At 44.9% G+C, this 17,822-nt stretch overlaps 1 protein-coding gene across 2 annotated transcripts; it reads right to left on the bottom strand.

The window, feature by feature from the left end:
• Positions 1-4,781: 4,781 nt before the first annotated feature.
• Positions 4,782-12,836, bottom strand: LOC125428605 (zinc finger protein 436-like). Of its 2 annotated transcripts, none has more exons than XM_048489010.1 (9): positions 12,738-12,836; positions 11,128-11,571; positions 10,777-10,891; positions 9,807-9,874; positions 9,460-9,586; positions 8,793-8,945; positions 7,193-8,006; positions 6,945-7,024; positions 4,782-6,692 (listed from the first exon to the last, which is right to left on the bottom strand). In XM_048489010.1, exons 1-9 carry the CDS (start codon positions 12,789-12,791, stop codon positions 6,241-6,243), a joined length of 2,307 nt encoding a protein of 768 aa, XP_048344967.1. In that variant the 5' UTR covers positions 12,792-12,836; the 3' UTR covers positions 4,782-6,240. The 2 variants fall into 2 exon arrangements, with proteins under 2 accessions (XP_048344967.1, XP_048344966.1); XM_048489009.1 differs by having other exon boundaries at positions 8,793-8,948.
• Between the last annotated feature and the right edge of the window lie 4,986 nt (positions 12,837-17,822).

The raw sequence follows: 17,822 nt of genomic DNA on the forward strand, positions 1-17,822 counted from the left end.
GGGTCTCCCTTCTAGGATTCCAAGCTCTATGTTTCCCATAGACTTCATAACAAAACTCCCAGACGGGCACTTCCTTACGTCGCGAGCAGCGCTTCCTGGAAACATTTGAGCCTTTTTATTCTTTTTTTTAAGCTCAGCAAATTAGGGGCGTTGGAGAAATGCAAGATTTTGAATGTGGCAGAAGAGGGTTATCCGTGGAACTTCTATTCTCACCGATACATTTGTGCAAAACCAGGAGTTCATCCTCGTTCAAAACCAAGCCTCTGTTTTCCTGCAATTGCACCTTTGGACTGCCAACCTCCAGATGGGACCTGGGGTTCTCCCGGAATTACAACTGGTCTCCAGGCTAGAGAGATTAAGTTCCCCTGGAGAAAAATGGCAGCTTTGGAGGCTGGACTCAGTCTCTACATCATAAGAGAGATCAATTCTCCTCAAACAGGGGTTCCAAATGAGGGACCTGTAGGTGCCATGGCATGCACTGACCCCTTTCTTGATACATGCCAAGTATTTTTAGAAGCGGGGGTAGGTGAGGCTCTTGATCAGCTGGCTGCTGTGAGTTTTCCAGGCTGCATGGCCATGGTCTGGTAGTTTTCTGTCCTAAAAGTGCCCTGAAGAGGAACACATCTCATCTTGACATCCTTCTGAAGATGCCAGCCGTAGTTGTGGGTGAAACATTAGGAGCAAAAACTACCAGACCACAGTCACACAGCCTGGAAAACTCACAGAGGCCAGATTCTGACTGTGAAAGCCTTCGACAACACTTCCAGTCAGCCATTGGTGGTACGATTGTGCAGATTATAAAAAGGTTAGTTTGGCAGAAGCTGGTTGGCAGCACAAGGTTCTTCACTGTGTGGCTGAAAATAAGCAGCAGCTGCCACCATTTTTCTGGAAGATCTCCAGGTCCCATCTTGAGGATGGCAACTCTGCTTCTGTCAACCTGCGATGTTAATGATATACTTGCTCCACTTTCTGTCTAATTTCCAGGATCACATTGTAATTTTTTCCCCTTTGGCATTGACTTTTTTTTGGTTGCTGATCAGTTGAGTAGTGCTGTTAGAATGTTTTTTTCTAGAGCAAAAGGGTTTGGGGGAAATTGCTATTTGCTTGTTTTTTCTACTCTCCTTTTTATCTACAGGTTAACCATGCTGGCATCATCTTAGGATCTGAGAGGTATTTGAGCTCCAAAGTCCCCCAAGCTGGAGCCAGTCTACTCATGATCCTCCTATTCAATGGGGCTTATTCCCAGGAGACTGGCTTTAGGATTGTACTGGAAATCTTTGTTTTTGTACCATCTTCCCCGTTTCTCAAAAAACCAGCTGCCAGCTAGGCTTCTCCCTCTCATTTAGTGGACACTGTTCTCTGCCCAATCGATCACAGGGTCACCATCTCTGGCTTGGAACATTCCTGGAGATTTGGCCACTGTCTCTTTGGGAGATATTCAAATGACCATTTTCAGGTTGGGGTGGTGTCTAAAGAAGCCCTTTGCCTCATGGTTCACACTAGAAGGCATCTTTAGGCAGGACTTTTGTGTGTGGCAGTACTAGGGATACCAGCCTCCAGATGGAACCAGGAGATCCCTCAGAATCAAAGCTCATCTTCAGATTATGGAGACAATTTCCCTTGGAGAAAATGGATGCTTTGGAGGGTGGAGTCTGTGACATTGTATTCCACTGAGGCCCCTGTCCCAGACTCCACCTTCAAATCCCCAGGAGTTCCCCAATTTGCAGTTGGCAACCCTACCTTTCCACCCTTGCCAGTGGGGTCCTGACAACCATATATGGTACTCACCAGTCCTGAGTACTGGCACCTTTTGGTTGTGTGTGTGTGTGTAGGGGAAGAATCTGTCAAGTCCTGAGGAGGTTTGGTGGAAAGCAGTGCAACTTTGTATATAAGTATGAACACTTTTTAAAACAACAAAACTCTGGTTGTAGGGGTTCTTCTTAGGCACGGGGCACAGTTCTGTGCAGTTTGATTGACAGCCTCAACAGCTGGCATTTCCTGCATCTAAACTGAATTCTGTTCTGTGGACTGAGCAGAATGGTAAAGCCCATGGATCCCTTGTCAGAAGCTGGGTGCTAGTGACACTCGATTGATGGACAACTTGTGAGGCTCTTTTCTGTGGGCATCTGAGTCCCTCCATACTCTGTTGGCCTGCTATTCAGTCAGGGCCTCGTCCATATCCCTGTACTTGGATTTCCAGCCATCTGTGCATCTTTTATGTCAAGAACATACATGCACAAGCAATCCAAACAAAGTTGAAACCAGTGCTTCTTTGTGCTTCTGTTATAATGCCACACATTCAGAGCTTTTTTCAAGCTATTTTAGATTTTAAAAGCTTCTATTGTTCAGAAATGGCCAATGTAAAATTGTAAAGTTTTTAAAAGCTATCAGGAATATGGTCTACCAGTGGCGGGCACTGCTGGGTTGCTTTTAACAAACTAGCCACATAAAGGGTGAATTTCCACTGGGCAAACTGCTCTTAGGCTAGTTAGACTCCAGTTCAGTAGCTCCTTAGGTACAGACCAACAAGAATTTCAGGTATAAGCTTTCAAGATTGCAGCTCCTTTTGTCAGTCCCAAGTACAAATAGAGACCTCTGAGTCTTTATATCCAAGTCAGAAGGTTGGAGGAGTGTTGTGAATAATGCTTGTAAAAGATCCAATGGCCAAGTGCATATTGTAATCAGCCTGAATAAAACTGGGGGGAAATGCAGAAAATTATAATCTGTAGTGAAATAAACATCCCAAATCCTTACTCAACAATGGGGACAGGGGCAATGCTTGGCTTGAGAATGAACATATGTTTTATCTGAAAGTAGGCATGTTAGTCTTTAGTAGAACAGGTAGGTTTGAATCCAAATTTCTTGTTGGTCTCTAAGGGGCTACTAGACCAGTGATGAAATGTCCCCTTTACTGCCATGATTTTCAAATTTGAAATCTTTTCAGAAAGCACCTTTTCTCATTGTAATTTTTGTCTCCTTTTTATTTTGTATAAAAACAAACAGGAAAAAAGTAAAAAACTTTTTTGGGGAAAAAGGATAAATATAAAGACAAAAATATAACAGTGGTGATAGATTTACACATAAGCATCTATAAACAGTCTCCAAATATCTAAAAATAAATCCATGCACAATTGCTGTCTATATGCCATGCATTCGAATGTTAAGGTCCTCGATCTATTGGTTTACCAGAGGTTGGCTTTTTTAACCGTAGTAGGGATACAACAGCTAAAGTTATCAGATCATTTTAGTTGAACTTCAGTTAGTTTCCATGAGACAAGCAAATAGCTTAAAAGTACACAGACAACCTCAAAATCAATGAACATTCTAATACAAAATTTATATGAGTAATAACTTCTTCCTGGAAAAACCAAATGACTGGATGTGTCTGAAGTATATGTTTAAAGAACAATCCTGCAGGTTACAACCAACAATTAGATACTTTACTCAGTCCTTTGCTAAAGAGTCACTGTGATGTCCCATATATCTCAAACTGAATCTTAACGTAAGATCCATGGAGAGAGCTGACTTATTTTCTACTGCTCCAGAGACTAGAATATGGAGTAATGGATTCAAACAACAAGAAAAGAGATTCCATCTAAATATTAGGAAGAACTTCCTGACGGTAAGAGCTGTTCGGCAGTGAAATACATTGCTTCAGAGGGTGGTGGAATCTCTTTTGGCTTTTTTTTAAACACAGGCTTTGATTGTGTGTTCCTGCGTGGCAGGGGGTTGGACTGGATGACCCTTGTGGTTTCTTCCAACTCTATGATTCTAGGAATAAACTTTAAGACCATATCCAATTGCTCTGGCAAAATAGGGTGATCTAACTCCTTATTCTATTCATTCTTATTGTCAGGACCATGCCTGTCAGTGATTAGATGTCTTGCTGTGTAAGAATTGCAAGCAGCATGGGGAGGCAGTGAATCCCCAAAACCCTCCCTCTGTAGCTCAAAAGGGCTATGCTTAAGCATTCTCAGCTCCAAAGGCCAGTAGAAGCCAACCAAAGTTGGCTCCACCCCCAGCTGCACCTGCGTTTGCCTGGATGTTGACACAGCTCTGAGGGCTGGGTTGTCTTCTGGGTCAGGGGGCATACATTGAAAATACTAAAACCAGGGGGCATACATTGAAAATGCTGGGGGGAAGAATTAGGACTAATAAAAGGAAACATTTCTTCACGCAACACGTGATTGGCATTTGGAATATGTTGCCACAGGAGGTGGTGATGGCTACTAACCTGGATAGCTTTAAAAGGGGCTTGGATAGATTTATGGAGAAGAAGTTGATCTATGGCTACCAATCTTGATCCTCCTTGGTCTGAGATTGCAATTGCCTTAACAGACCAGGTGCTCAGGAGCAGAAGCAGAAGGCCATTGCTTTCACATCCTCCAGGTGAGCTCCCAAAGGCATCTGGTGGGTCACTGCAGGTAGCAGAGTGCTGGACTAGATAGACCAGGGGTAGGGAACCTGTGGCTCGAGAGCCGCATGCGGCTCTTCTGCCCTTGCACTGCAGCTCCATGAGCCGAACCGCCGCCCCCATCCTTGCCCGCCCTGCAGGCAGCAGGGCGGGCGCACCAACTGCCCGCGGTCGACTGGGCCGCGCCGCGGGCTTCCCCTCTTGCCCGCCCTGTTCGAGCGGGGCAGGTGCTTTCCCGGCGGCCGGCAAGGCAGAGCCGCTGGCCCCATCCTTGCCCACCCTGCAGGCAGCAGGGCGGACGCATCCATGCGCTTCTCAGAATGAGCGGAGTAAAAGGTAAAAAAAACCCAATATATATAGTGTTGTCTTTATTTTAAATGTCAAAAATTATTTGCGGCTCCAAGTGTTTTCTTGGAAAATGGGTCCAAATGGCTCTTTGAGTGTTAAAGGTTCCCTACCCCTGAGATAGACTCTGGTCTGATCCAGCAGGCACGTTCTTATGTCAGGGACTGCCTTTCAGTTTGCCCTCCTTGCTGACGTGAGCAGTACTTATGTGGAGGGCAAATGTGCTAGTGTGGCCCCAAACTGGCTGCAAGGTATATAGAAAGGAACTTGCCACGAAATACACTTAATTCTAGGTATTATACTAATTCATCTGAATGAAAAATCTGCTTGAGTACTTGAATTTTGCGTACTTGTGGAAGCGTGAAACGCAATTTGTTTAACATCTCAGCCCTTCATTGCCAGCAACTTGCCTGGGCAAAGTTTCCATTTGTTCACTTGAGCCATTCAACTATGCCTGTCTGGCTCTATCCCTTTGGAAGAGGTTTAACAGGATGTTATCTCTATGATGTGAAAAGCTTCCCTGGCCCATTTCTACACACTAATCTTCTATGAAAGGAATAGGGCATTTTTCTCCAGGCCACCTGTCAGCAGTGGTGGGATCCAAAAATTTTAATAACAGGTTCCGAAGGTGGTGGGATTCAAACAGTGGCGCCGCCGCACACACGCACCTTCAGCCCCTATTGGGCAGGGAGGTTGCTTTAGTAACCCCTTTTCGGCACTCAGAAAAAATTAGTAACCACTTCTAGAGAAGTGGTGAGAACTGGTTGGATCCCACCTCTGCCTGTCAGTCCTAATTATATCTATCAAAATCAGTCTTGTGTGCACTGAACTTGGAACATTCTGTTTGCCACTGAGCCCATGCCCATCCCTCAAATTCCTTCCATGTGTAGTTTTCCAGTTCAGATCACCAGTAATTATGTGTATGTAGTTAATACCCAATCAAATTTGACTTTCTTGGGTCACTAAAAAAAGAGGCCACAGAGGACTTGCCCTGTTTCAACTATACTGTTTTAAGCCTCTACATCTAGCCTACTACTACTCTGACTTTTCTTGGTGTACAGTTTTTTTCAGACCACTCTGAGCACAATTCATCCTCTTCAGTCACCTTTCCCCCTTTCCACCTGTCATTTTGCTTCTAAGGGAAAAGCCCGCCCCCCAACCCTGTCTAGGAAGCTCAATTGCATCCAGTCAGAACCAAGTTCCATTCTGATTGGTACTAATCCAACAGAAAGCCAGCCTTCTTTTATTCAGGCTCCTCTTCCATCCTTTTGTGTTCTTTTCTCTTCAAAATTTTCTTTCATCCACTCTACCAAAATCAGCTTGTTGTGATGGTTCCATTTTCTGAACCACTGAGCACTTTGTGTGCCTTTTCTCTGGTGGTCCATATGGAGGCTAGGCAGACGTTCAGTGTAGTAGTCAGGGGTTGAGATAAGGCTCATTGCTCTCCATAGCACCTTTCCTTCCCCCAAGCTCTCCGACATTCATGGTGGGTTACCATCATTGTCAGTTGACATCCTTCCACCACCACTGGGTTCGAAGGTATTTGTTGCTCCAAGCTCTGTAGAACTGGACTGTTTTTGTTGGGTGTTGGTGGTGCTATGCCCAGAGCTGGTGGTGCTATGCCCAGGGCCTTTGACATCTGTCTCTATCTTCCATGGCTCTCCCACACTGGCCTGGACTCTGTTTGCAGTGCCTTGAAGGATGTCCTCCGAATCTTGGATTGTTGTGGATGAGAAGTCTGAGAGCAAAGGCTTCACCAGACATTCCCCTATGTGGGTTTTTCGATGATGTTGAAGATGGCATCTCCCTCTGAATTTCTTTCCACACTCTGAGCATTCAAATCTTCTCTCTGTGTGAATTCTTTGATGTTGTTGAAGATCACCACTCAAACTGAATCTCTTTCCACATTCTAAGCATTCAAAAGGTTTCTCACCTTTTTGGATTCTTAGGTGCCGCTGAAGACTGCGACTTTCACTGAATTTCTTTCCACATTCTGGGCATTCAAAAGGCTTCTCTCCTGTGTGAGTTCTTAGATGCCGTTGAAGATGGCCTCGCCGGCTGAAGTTTTTTCCACACTCTGAGCACTCAAAAGGTTTCTCTCCTGTGTGGATTCTTTGATGATGATGAAGGAGGACACTGCAATGGAATTTCTTTCCACACTCTGGGCATTCAAAAGGTTTCTCACCTGTGTGGATCCTGAGATGCCGTTGAAGACTGACACTCTGTCTGAATCTCTTTCCACACTCTGAACATTCAAAAGGTTTCCCCCTTGTATGGGTTCTTCGATGCTGCCGAAGATCCCCACTCGAGAAGAATCTCTTTCCGCACTCTGAGCATTCAAAAGGTTTCTCACCAGTGTGGGTTCTTTGATGCCGTTGAAGACTGTGACTTTCAGTGAATCTCTTTCCACACTCAGAACACTGGAAAGGTTTTTCCCCTGTGTGGCTTCTTAAATGCTTCTGAAGATTGCCTCTCCAGCTGAAGCTTTTTCCACACTCTGAGCACTGGAAAGGTTTCTCCCCTGTGTGAGTTCTCTGATGGTGGTGAAGAAGTACCTTGTAATGGAATCTTTTTCCACACTCTGTACACTCAAAAGGTTTCTCACCTGTGTGAGTTTTTAGATGCTGATGAAGACTGGCACTCTGTTTGAATCTCTTTCCACACTCTGAGCATTCAAAAGGTTTCTCTCCCAGGTGGGTTCTTTGGTGCAAAAGGAGCTGTGATCTCCTCTGTGATTCATCTGCCTTCCCAACAGAGGAATTCTTTCCATTGTCTAAGCAGACAAATGACTTCCCTCCTGAATGGTGGGAACTCTCCTTCTGGTGTTGAATAAGGTTTGAATTCTCTGAGAACCTTTTGCCACAGTCTGAGCAGCAATACAGCTTTTCTCCTATATGGATTCTCTGGTGTCTCATGAGCTCTTCTCCGCACAGGAAGCTCTTTCCACACTGGAAGCAATTATGGACCTTCTTTTCAGGGGGCTTTCGCAAATCATTATCATACTGAGTTTGAGCTGAGAAATTTGGTCCCCAATCCAACCATTCATATGTTTCCTCCACCTTGGGAATTACTTCATGAAAATCCCTTTCTTGGCAGGGAATGGATTTTTCCCTCATCTTCTCTCCATGACTTCCCTTCTGCCTCTCTGGTCTCTCCTCATCCCTGAAATTACACTGAGATTGTCCTTCCTTATCTCTATCCAATGAGAATTGCTGGAATTCTCCAACCTTCTCCTTGACATCGTCTCCTGGAATAAAAAGAGAGATCCAATCAGAACTTATGCAAGGAAACAAGGCAAAAATCGGGCATTGATTGATGGATGTGCCTTTTGTTTCGATGTTCAGAGCTTTTTGCTCCCCTCCACTCAACCTGGCCAATAGTACTGTTTTGATATCCTGACTGTCCCTCTCCTTCTCCAAACTCCCAATATGTACTTTAAAGAAATAATTGCTTCCCCACCCTTCACATTTGATTCATGTAGTTCTTTTGGCATGTAGTTCTTTTGATGATTAAATTCAAAAAGTTACCGTGATATCTAAGCCTTCAAGTATACAGAAAGTGTCCATCCTAATATGATCAGAGCCATAAGGAATTGGTTTTATCCTCACAAAATATATATTTGTAGGGGGGAGGGGGCAATACCTCACTCAGTGAACTCAAGATTTCAAAAAGGAAATGGTTTTGGAAGAGGTGCCAGTTGTTGGTGGGGCAGTTAAGGCCTGAAAGTATCTAAGTAGTGCTGTAGGGAAGGGCCTTCACAGCCTCCACCCTTTCCCTGGAATTCTGACATGGCATTTTGGACATAGCAATAAAATGACTGTTGCAGGAAACAAAACCACATATTTAAGCCCCTTAAGAACCACAGATGAGCTCAGACCCAGAAGGAGCTTCTGAAACTTCCAGTTTTCAGGGCCCATGAAGCCTCTCTTCCTCAGTACCTGGTACACTTTATAGTTCTACCAAAATGAAAATGTGAGAACCAAATCAGCAATATTCCATGGCTATTCCTTGACAAAAACTGAAGGATGCTCACTTGAAACAAGCTCATTTGGGAAGGGAATTCTCTCTTGAGATTCTGTTGAGAAACTCTCCAGCTCTCCAGCTCTCTGTATTGTCGAAGGCTCCAGCTCTCCTTTGGATGTGAAGCTTTTGTTTATTTCTGCTGGAATCTCTTTTAAATTCCTGGCTTCTTTGGCAGAAAAAGAGAAAAAGTGATAACACAATTCTTATAGAGGGAAGGAAAGACAGAAACATGGAAAGGCAGAAACATGGTCACAATCCCAATAAGTGTACTGGGGAAAGGATCCACTCCAGATCACAGTCAGAGAGAACAACCATATTCTTATCTGGGCAAAAAGTCATGTTGCAATGTTTGGAAAATAAGAAACAGATATGGGCCCTTCCAGAGTTTTTCTGAGAGCCTTTTAGCCCCACCTTGATCTCAGGTCAGGACAGCCTGTCTGGCTTAGGTGATGGCCGCAACACTTGCCTCAGCGCCCCTGGACCAGTTGGGTGGTATGGGTTGCTCTACCAAGCCATGCTGAACATCGCTTTCACTGCTATTTGAAAGCCAGAGACCCCCAGTGGGAAGTTAAGTAGTGAGGATGGGCTCAAAATGATATATTGCTGTCAAGATTTGGATTCATGCATCATGCCAATGGCAGCAATTCACACCTTAGGCACTTGTGAAAGATTCTTACCAAGAAAGGTCATGCTCCCATAGTTCTCCAGCATGACATCCCTGTAGAGAGCTCGTTGATCTGGATCCAGCAGGGCCCACTCTGCCTCAGTGAAATAAACAGCCACCTCTTCAAAGGGAAACAGACTCTGAAAGAAACAGCAGATTCCTCCCTCAGAGATTATGTCAGGCAGAGAATGCACACTGGAAAGGAACAATCTGGGAAGGTACAGGAGGTAGAGGTTGGCATGGGTAAAGGGAGGGGCATTCAGAGCCTCTCTTCCCTGGACATCTGAGTAGAAGTTCAAGAACAAAAGCCCCCCCTGAGAAAGAAGAGGGGACCAGATGTCTCCCACTCATCTCTCCTACCTGGACCTGGGGTGCAGCAGCCATTTCCACACCTTTGCAAAGATGATGGCTCAACATTTCCCCTGAGCCTGTAAAGAAGACAAAATTGGAAGGAAGAGTGTTCATATAGATTTCCTACTTCATTGGCTTGTTTGATTCCTACTTCACACACCCTCATTCTCAGGACAGTGAAAACTTGCTCTATGTGAACTCAAGAGAACTTTTTAGTAATGGGAAACACAGGATGAAAGCATCAGGCACCTATGTTTCAGACTTCTGGAAAGGCAATTAATGCCCTTTTAATTCTGGAGCTCTAAAAGGTGGCTGATGGATCAGACTAAAGAGCCCCTTAGTCCAGTCACAAGCCTCTGTTCTCCCATCAGCTGGACCCTTCCATATGCCCTTGTGTTGAAACTGACAGGAAACGAGATGGGGCTGGAAATGATGTCACACAACAGGTCACTGTTATGTCCAGGAGAAATCCCATGTGTGATTTTAGCATATTAGTCAATGCTCTGGAAAATCTAAAATCATTTTGAGGGGTTTCTAGAGTGTTTTTGCCAAGCAAGACATCATGTCCATGCCATGCCCTACCCCCGTAGTGGCGAACCTATGGTACTCCAGATGTTCATGGACATGCTGGCAGGGGCTGATGGGAATTGTAGTCCATGAACATCTGGAGTGCCATAGGTTCGCCACCACTGCCCTACCCCATAGCCCAAACACTGGCTTGGCATCCCTAATCCCATCTCCTGTTTCTGATTGTGGGCTGCCATATGCCCTTGAAAAGTCTTTCAGCAGGAGTGACGAAGCCAAATTATTAGCCCCAGCAATGTGTTTCAAAGGTATGGATGTTCCATTTATTAATGGGGATGGGGCGGTATAAAAATCGAATTAAATAAATAAATAAATAAATAAATAAATAAATAAATAAATAAATAAATAATTTCACAAAGTGTGTTGATCCCATCCAAGCATAAGGCACACTTACCATTAGAGAGGGAATCTTGATCATGCTCCTGGGCTTGTGCCCTCTGCCCTACTTCCAACAGACTTCCTTCGACCTCAGATAACTTAGCTTCCTTCTTCATGGATGGTCCCCACATCTGAAAAAGCACGAGAGGTTGACAAGTAAGAGAAGGAATGGACCAAGCTGAGGGGAAGGTTTGCTCTACTCCCAGACTCTTCAACCCGGCAATGACCAGCAGAGGTACTTCAACCATAGGGGCAAGGATCAGGGTTCAATTTTCTCCTCAGCTGAGTGAATTTCCTACACAAATATCTTGTCAGGAAGCCTTAGGAGAAGGACACTGCTTGAACAGAGTGAATGAAACACCCTTACCTGCTCTCCCTGCCTCATTTGTTCTGCTTGACTTAGGAGGAAACCCTCGGCCAGGGCCACTGCCTGAGAACTGGTCTCTGGTCCACATCCTTTGACCCAGCGCTGTATTTCCTGGGGCAGAATGGTCAGGAACTGCTCCAGGATCACCAGGTCCAGTATCTGCTTCTTGGTGAACCTCTCCGGCTTCAGCCAGTGATTGCAAAGTCCATGGAGCTGGCTGCAAACCTTTCGGGGTCCATCAGCCTCATGGTAATGGAACTCCCGGAAGCATCTCCTATGTACATCTGAGTTCATGGTATCTTGATCTAGAATCTCTTGCACAGCTATTCCCCAGAATTCAACATCATTCCCAGACTGGAAGGGAAGCGGGGCTTTCTTGTCAATTTCAGGTCCTTCTGGATCCTTCCCTTCCATCTCATTCTCCTTTTCTTGCGTAGCTTTCAACTGTGGAAAAATACCATAACTCATGTGGCTATGAAGAGTGACAGGAAAAGATATTAAAAAGGCAGAAAGAAACCAAAAGAGAAGAGAGCTACATGACCAACCCTAGCGAGGAGACACTTAAGGATTGCCCCAGTGGATCAGAAAGAGCGTTTTTGTTGTACTTTGTGGTTCAGGATTAATGCCATTATGATATATTACGTATCAATTTTTAAGCTTATGCCTGTTAGATCCTTGAGAAAAATAAACCATCTGTATTTAAATAAACCATCTGTAAAAATAAACCATCTCCCCCTAGGGCAGTTACATCAGGGTCCCCTCATATTGAGGGGTCCTGCCATCCCCCCCCATGGGGGTAGGTTTTAAATTGGGGTCGGACGCCTTTTTATTATGTATTATGGTTTTTTGCTGTTTTATGAGTTTTAAGCTATTTTATGGGATGGAGCCTATGTGTTTATATTTGTATGACCGCTCCTGTTGATGTTTTAGTGAATGTTGTTCACCGCCCGGAGCCCTTCGGGGATCGGGCGGTATACAAATTAAATAAATAATAATAATAATAAATAATTTGCCTCCTTAAAATATGTTGTGGATGTTATGAGGTTGTTTTCCAATGTCTGTGGATCTGTCTGTCTAAAAGAGCTCATTTCATGATAAACTGGAGCCCAAGACAAAATGGCTGGAGATGACTTAACTATTGCAGGTATTTTCCTCAATAGTCCCTACCCATCAGGCAACACCTCCATACAAGCAACCAGAAGGTGAAGGAGCAGAAAGCCTCTGCAGGGAAGGGCTGAGGGGTTGGTGGGATAAACAGGAATGGTGGGAGAGGGGGGGGGGTTGAATCCCCAAGCAAACTGCAGATAGGGTGAGCACCACCCAGAATGCCTATTATGTCAGGCAGCCAGTCACTATGAATGATTCCTTCCATGGGATCATGGCAGGGGCTTCTTTGTGGGCCTCCCTTTGACAACCATCACTGATCATTCATTTTGATTTATTCTGATTTTAAAGATTCAGATCCCGTCAAAATGACTAACACATTAAAACATAAATAAGAAAATCACATTTCGAAATAATAAAAAAGCAACCCTCAAAAACTCACAGGATAGCGGCATTTTCTCTCTTCCAAAACGGAAGAGCTGCCCCCCCCCCACCCTAATGCTTACTTCTGAGTAAACCTTCCGAAGATCTGGCTGCAAGGCTTTTTCCTCCTGCAGCATCTCTGCAACCTTTCCTGCCCCTTGTCCCGATTCAGTAGCAAACACTCCCCCACCGGAAACAAGCCTCCCCCACTACCCCCGCTTGGCCTCTCTAGCAAACAGCTCGGTGAGTTTAACCACTTTTGTGCTGCAAAAAATGCTTCCTGTTCTTTTCATGAGCAGCAGTCCCAGGGTGAAATGTTTTAGTAGTTGGTAGCTGGTTAATGCTTTTATGTATTTATTGATGTAAACCGCCCTGAGCCCCTGGGGGGAGGGCGGTATATAAATTGAATAAATAAGTAATATTAGCTGTATTTATATTGTATGTTCTGTATGCCAATAAAGGCTTATTGAAATTGATTGAAATTGAAATAAGTAATACACACACACACACACACACATATATAAAAGAGATTTTAGTATTGCATGAGAAATCTGTATTTCTGTAATATCTTCCCTGTTTCTCAAAACCAAATGCCAGCTAGCCTGCTGCCTCTCACCGTTTTCTGCCCTATCAGGATCGTCATCTTTGGCTTGTGATATTCCTGGCTGGCCACTCTCTCAGAAGTCCCCAGAAGCTTTGGGGAATAGTCAAATGAATGTTTTGGGGGCTGAGAGCGGGGGGAGGGGGGGCAGCTAAGGAAAGGGGCCTTTGCTTCACTGTATAAACCTATGTAACTTTTGCCATTTTCATGTTTGCATTTTATTTCCATTTTTTTCCCATTTATGGTGAGATGTGTTCGTCTCCATGGCACAGTATGAGAAACACAATATGAGAAACACGTCTCAACTGTCCCACACAGAGAAACACATCTTACTGTGACGTACCTCTGAAAGATGCCAGTCACAGCTGTAGGTGAATTATTAGGAGCAAAAACTATCCGAACACGGCCACACAACCCAGAAAACCCACAACACCCAAATATATGAAATTGATTCAACCAGAAAATCAACATTCAGGGTAACAAACACATCTTGCTGTGGCAGAATGGGCAAATGTGACAGAGTAATGGCAAATATACAGTTCCCAGTAAAGAAGGAAGTTCAAAATGTTAACTTCTTCCCCATCTGGTCTTTTGTGGCTCCTGCCGATCTTTCTTCAGGTTGGAGCTGTAAGGAAATTATTACCATCAAACCATTAGCAGCAAAAACTATCAGACCATGGCCGCACAGCCTGGAAAACCCACAACAGTCTGTTGATTCCAGCCATGAAAGCCTTTGACAATACAATTTCACATTTGTTTATCAAATCACAAGGGTGCTGTTATTTTATTAATTTTGAACACACTTCAAAACACACACTGTTATTTTATTAATTTTGAACACACAGAACAGGTGAAAATGTACATATTTTGCCTTCAGTGAAAAAAAGGTGCTTTCCTGAAAGATTTCAGATTTGGAAAACATCCAGCAAGTGCAGGTGGGGCATGGAAGGTGGCCAATTGGGGACTAAGGGTGCCAGGATGCTTCAAAAACAGTATTTGTAGAAAGACCATCAGAACAGTCTAGAATTCCTTTGCCCAAAGCAAATTCACAATTTTTGAAAAGCAACCCTGCAGTGCCATCTACTGGTAGATGATATGTTTGTCCCGATAACTTTCCTTAATTTTACACTTTTACATCTGCTGGTACACACTACTAAGGAATGAAAAGAACCTTTTTGAGTCTGGGCTGGCTTGGGGGGAAAGCTCTGAATGTGGTGTTTAATACAAACAACAACAAAAGAAAGAAAGAAAAACAGCCTTGAAAAGGCGGGCAATAAATCCAAGAAAGAAGAACCCCTCAAACATTGTTTTCATTGTATTGTCGAAGGCTTTCACGCCCGGATTCAACTGGTTGCTGTGGGTTTTCCGGGCTGTGTGGCCGTGGTCTGGTGGATCCTGTTCCTAACATTTCGCCTGCATCTGTAGCTGGCATCTTCACAGAGGGAAGTCTGTTACATACTGTGTCCTGGGACTTCCCTCCGTGATACACCTCTGAAGATGCCAGCCATCTTCAGGAAAACCCACCACAACCAATTGTTTTCATTGGTTGTGGTGGGTTTTCTGGGCTGTGTGGCCGTGGTCTGGTATATCTTATTCCTAACGTTTCGCCTGCAACTGTGGCTGGCATCTTCAGAGGAGTATTACAGAGAGAAGTCTGTTTCACACTGTGTCCAGAGTGAAGGGAATGTTCTGGGTATATATTGTCCATGTCCCAGGTTGGGGAACCAATCAGTAAGTGTTTGGGTGGAACTTGTTATGCAAAGATGTGGTTGATATTATTGTATTGCGGGTGGGGCTTATCAGTCCAGTGGGTGATTCACCTTTTTCATGCCCTGTAGCAGCAGCTACCAATACTGCCAGATACATCTGAAGATACATTTCTGAAGATGCCTTTCCTCAGTGGGGAAGGAAGGTGAAACGTTAGGAACAAAGATCCACCAGACCCACGACCCACTGCCACTTGCCCAGAAAACCCACCAGAACCAGTTTTCCAACAGTGTTTCATTTGGTTGTGGTGGGCAGGTTTTCTCCGAGCTGTGTAATGCCGATGATCTAACAGATCTGGCATTCCTAACATTTCGCCTACATCTAATGTACTGGCATTCCTTTCAGAGGTGTATCACAGAGAGAAGTCTGTTACGCACTGTGTTCATACACAGTGTCTGGGGCGCGGGCTCATGGAAACAACAGAAGCCTGTTGATCTGCAGCACAACAATGGTTAAACTTGCGCATGATGCTGGCAGGGGATGATGGGAACTGTAGTCCATAACATCTGGAGGGCCGCGAGTTTGACACCTGTGCAAGAGAGACCGAGTGGTGGGGAGGACAGGAAGAGGAAGGGCTCTTTCCCGGAGGGGGCGGCGTGAGTTTTGCTATTCCAGTGGGACAGGGAAAGGCTTCAGATTTGCAGCTCGAGGGGGAAACCTGCAGCCGGGTCCTTGGAAGGTTTACTCGCAAGTAAGTCATCGAAGGATAACCTTTTAAATCTTGGAAGGGGGAAGTGCAATAACCGTGTGTGTCTTTGAGGGACGGTGGAAGGGGTGTGTGTTGAAATGCTCTTAAAATCAGGTTTTCGTGTGTTAATTTTTTAAAATTTCTTAGCTGCCTTGGGTGGCCCCCCCTGGGAGCAACGCTGAATTTTGTGAAATGAAAATGGATCTAAATAAATCGGAAATCAAGGAAGCCGTAGGGAGGCCCAGAAAGGAGTCCTTGGCATTAATCACATGACAGGAATCCTTCATGCCGACTGGCTGCCCTAAATAATGTGCATTTTGAGTGGTGTTCCCCCTCCTCTGCAGCTTCCCTGGGAATTCAATGCCTCCTCCTCTCCCTGCTCCAGTGCAATCCAACAGCTCCTCTGCCCCTTCCCCTTTGCTGGTTGCATGCACAGAGATCTAGTCTGACCCATCCAGCCTATTGAGGAGATGTCTGCGATGGTTAAACTGTTTCCAGTCATTTTGTCCTGGACTTATTTACTTTACTTTACTTTATTTATTTATAAACAGTCCTCCCCGAGGGGCTAAAGGCGGTGAACAACAGAGATAAAATAAATTGTAAATATCATACAATGATAAAACCAATGATAAAATAAATCGTAAATATCATACAATGATAAAACCAGTCAAAATAAAACAATACTCAGGATAAATACCCTAAAATAGGAGCACTACTACAACAGATGGCAAAGAAACCCATCCTCCTCCATGCCCACAAGAGGCCTGGATGGAATGGGGCTATACGATCAACCTGGCTGGCCAAATGCCTGGCGGAACAGGTTCATTTTGCAGACCCTGCAGAAACTTTGCAAGTCCGGCAGGGCCTTGGTCTCTCTAGGGAGTCTGTTCCACCAGGTAGGAGCCAGAGCCGTAAAAACCCTGGCCCTCATAGAGGCCAGCCAGATGTCTCTGGGGCCAGGGACCTCCAATAGGTTCTCCTCCGACGAGCGGACCTAGCAGGGCAATACGGGGAGACTCAGATATGCCTCAGATATGCAGGCCCAAGGCTGCTTATAGCCTTGAAGGTTAAAACCAACACTTTGGACATGATCCAGAACTTGATAGGCAGCCAGTGAAGGTGGTACACATCTCTCTCCCCGCCCCCCCACTTTAGATTGATAGAGCCCTAGAAATCAAAGTTAGGGTTTCCAACTGTCAGGGGATGACTGGAGATCTCTTGGGATTACAACTGATCCCCAGGTGATAGAGAGAAAATGGCTGCTGTGAAAGGCTTATTCTATGACATTAAATCCTGAGTTCCCTTACCTTCCTGAACCCTGCCCTCCTCAGGCTCCACTCCCAAAATGTCCTGGTTTCCTAATCCAGAGCTGGAAACCGTAATCAGACTAGCCTCATAACATCTGCTACAGATTTTAAAAAACCATAATGAGAAGGTATATTTTACTGAAAGCCCAGTCATATCTTTAATAAGCTTGATATGTAAGATAGTACAATGACATTGATCCTGACAAGTACAACAATGATGCTTCTTACGATCCACCAGGGTAATCCATAGGTATCTCCTAACCAGGGTCGGTGATGCAGCCGCCTTCACTTTAGGTTTCTTCCTGTCTTTATGATATCTTTTCTTCTCTCTTTTCATAGCCATGTGAGAAAGGGAACGTAGCAAGCCTTTATTGGCATAGAATGTGAGAAAGGGTATCTTTCCACAGAGGCTACCTGAGAGAAAGAGATGGAGGAACAGGACCCAGAAAGACATGGAATTAGCAATACATCAAGGAAAGGCCCCCATCCCATCCAAGCAGGGAATGGTGTTGAATTCTGGAAAAGAGCAGTGCTGGACATCCTTCATCAAGACACCATGAACTCAGATGTACACAGGCAACGCTTCCAGCAGTTTTGTTATCATGAGGCCTATGGACCCCGAGAAGTTTGCAGCCAGCTCCATGGACTTTGCAAGCACTGGCTGAAGCCAGAGAGGCACTCCAAGAAGCAGATCCTGGACCTGGTGATCCTGGAGCAGTTCCTGACCATCCTACCCCAGGAAATGCAGTGCTGGGTCAGAGGATGTGTGCCAGAGACCAGTTCCCAGGCAGTGGCACTGGCTGAA

This window comes from Sphaerodactylus townsendi, linkage group LG03, assembly GCF_021028975.2.
Source record: "Sphaerodactylus townsendi isolate TG3544 linkage group LG03, MPM_Stown_v2.3, whole genome shotgun sequence".
Classification (NCBI taxonomy): Eukaryota; Metazoa; Chordata; class Lepidosauria; order Squamata; family Sphaerodactylidae; genus Sphaerodactylus; species Sphaerodactylus townsendi.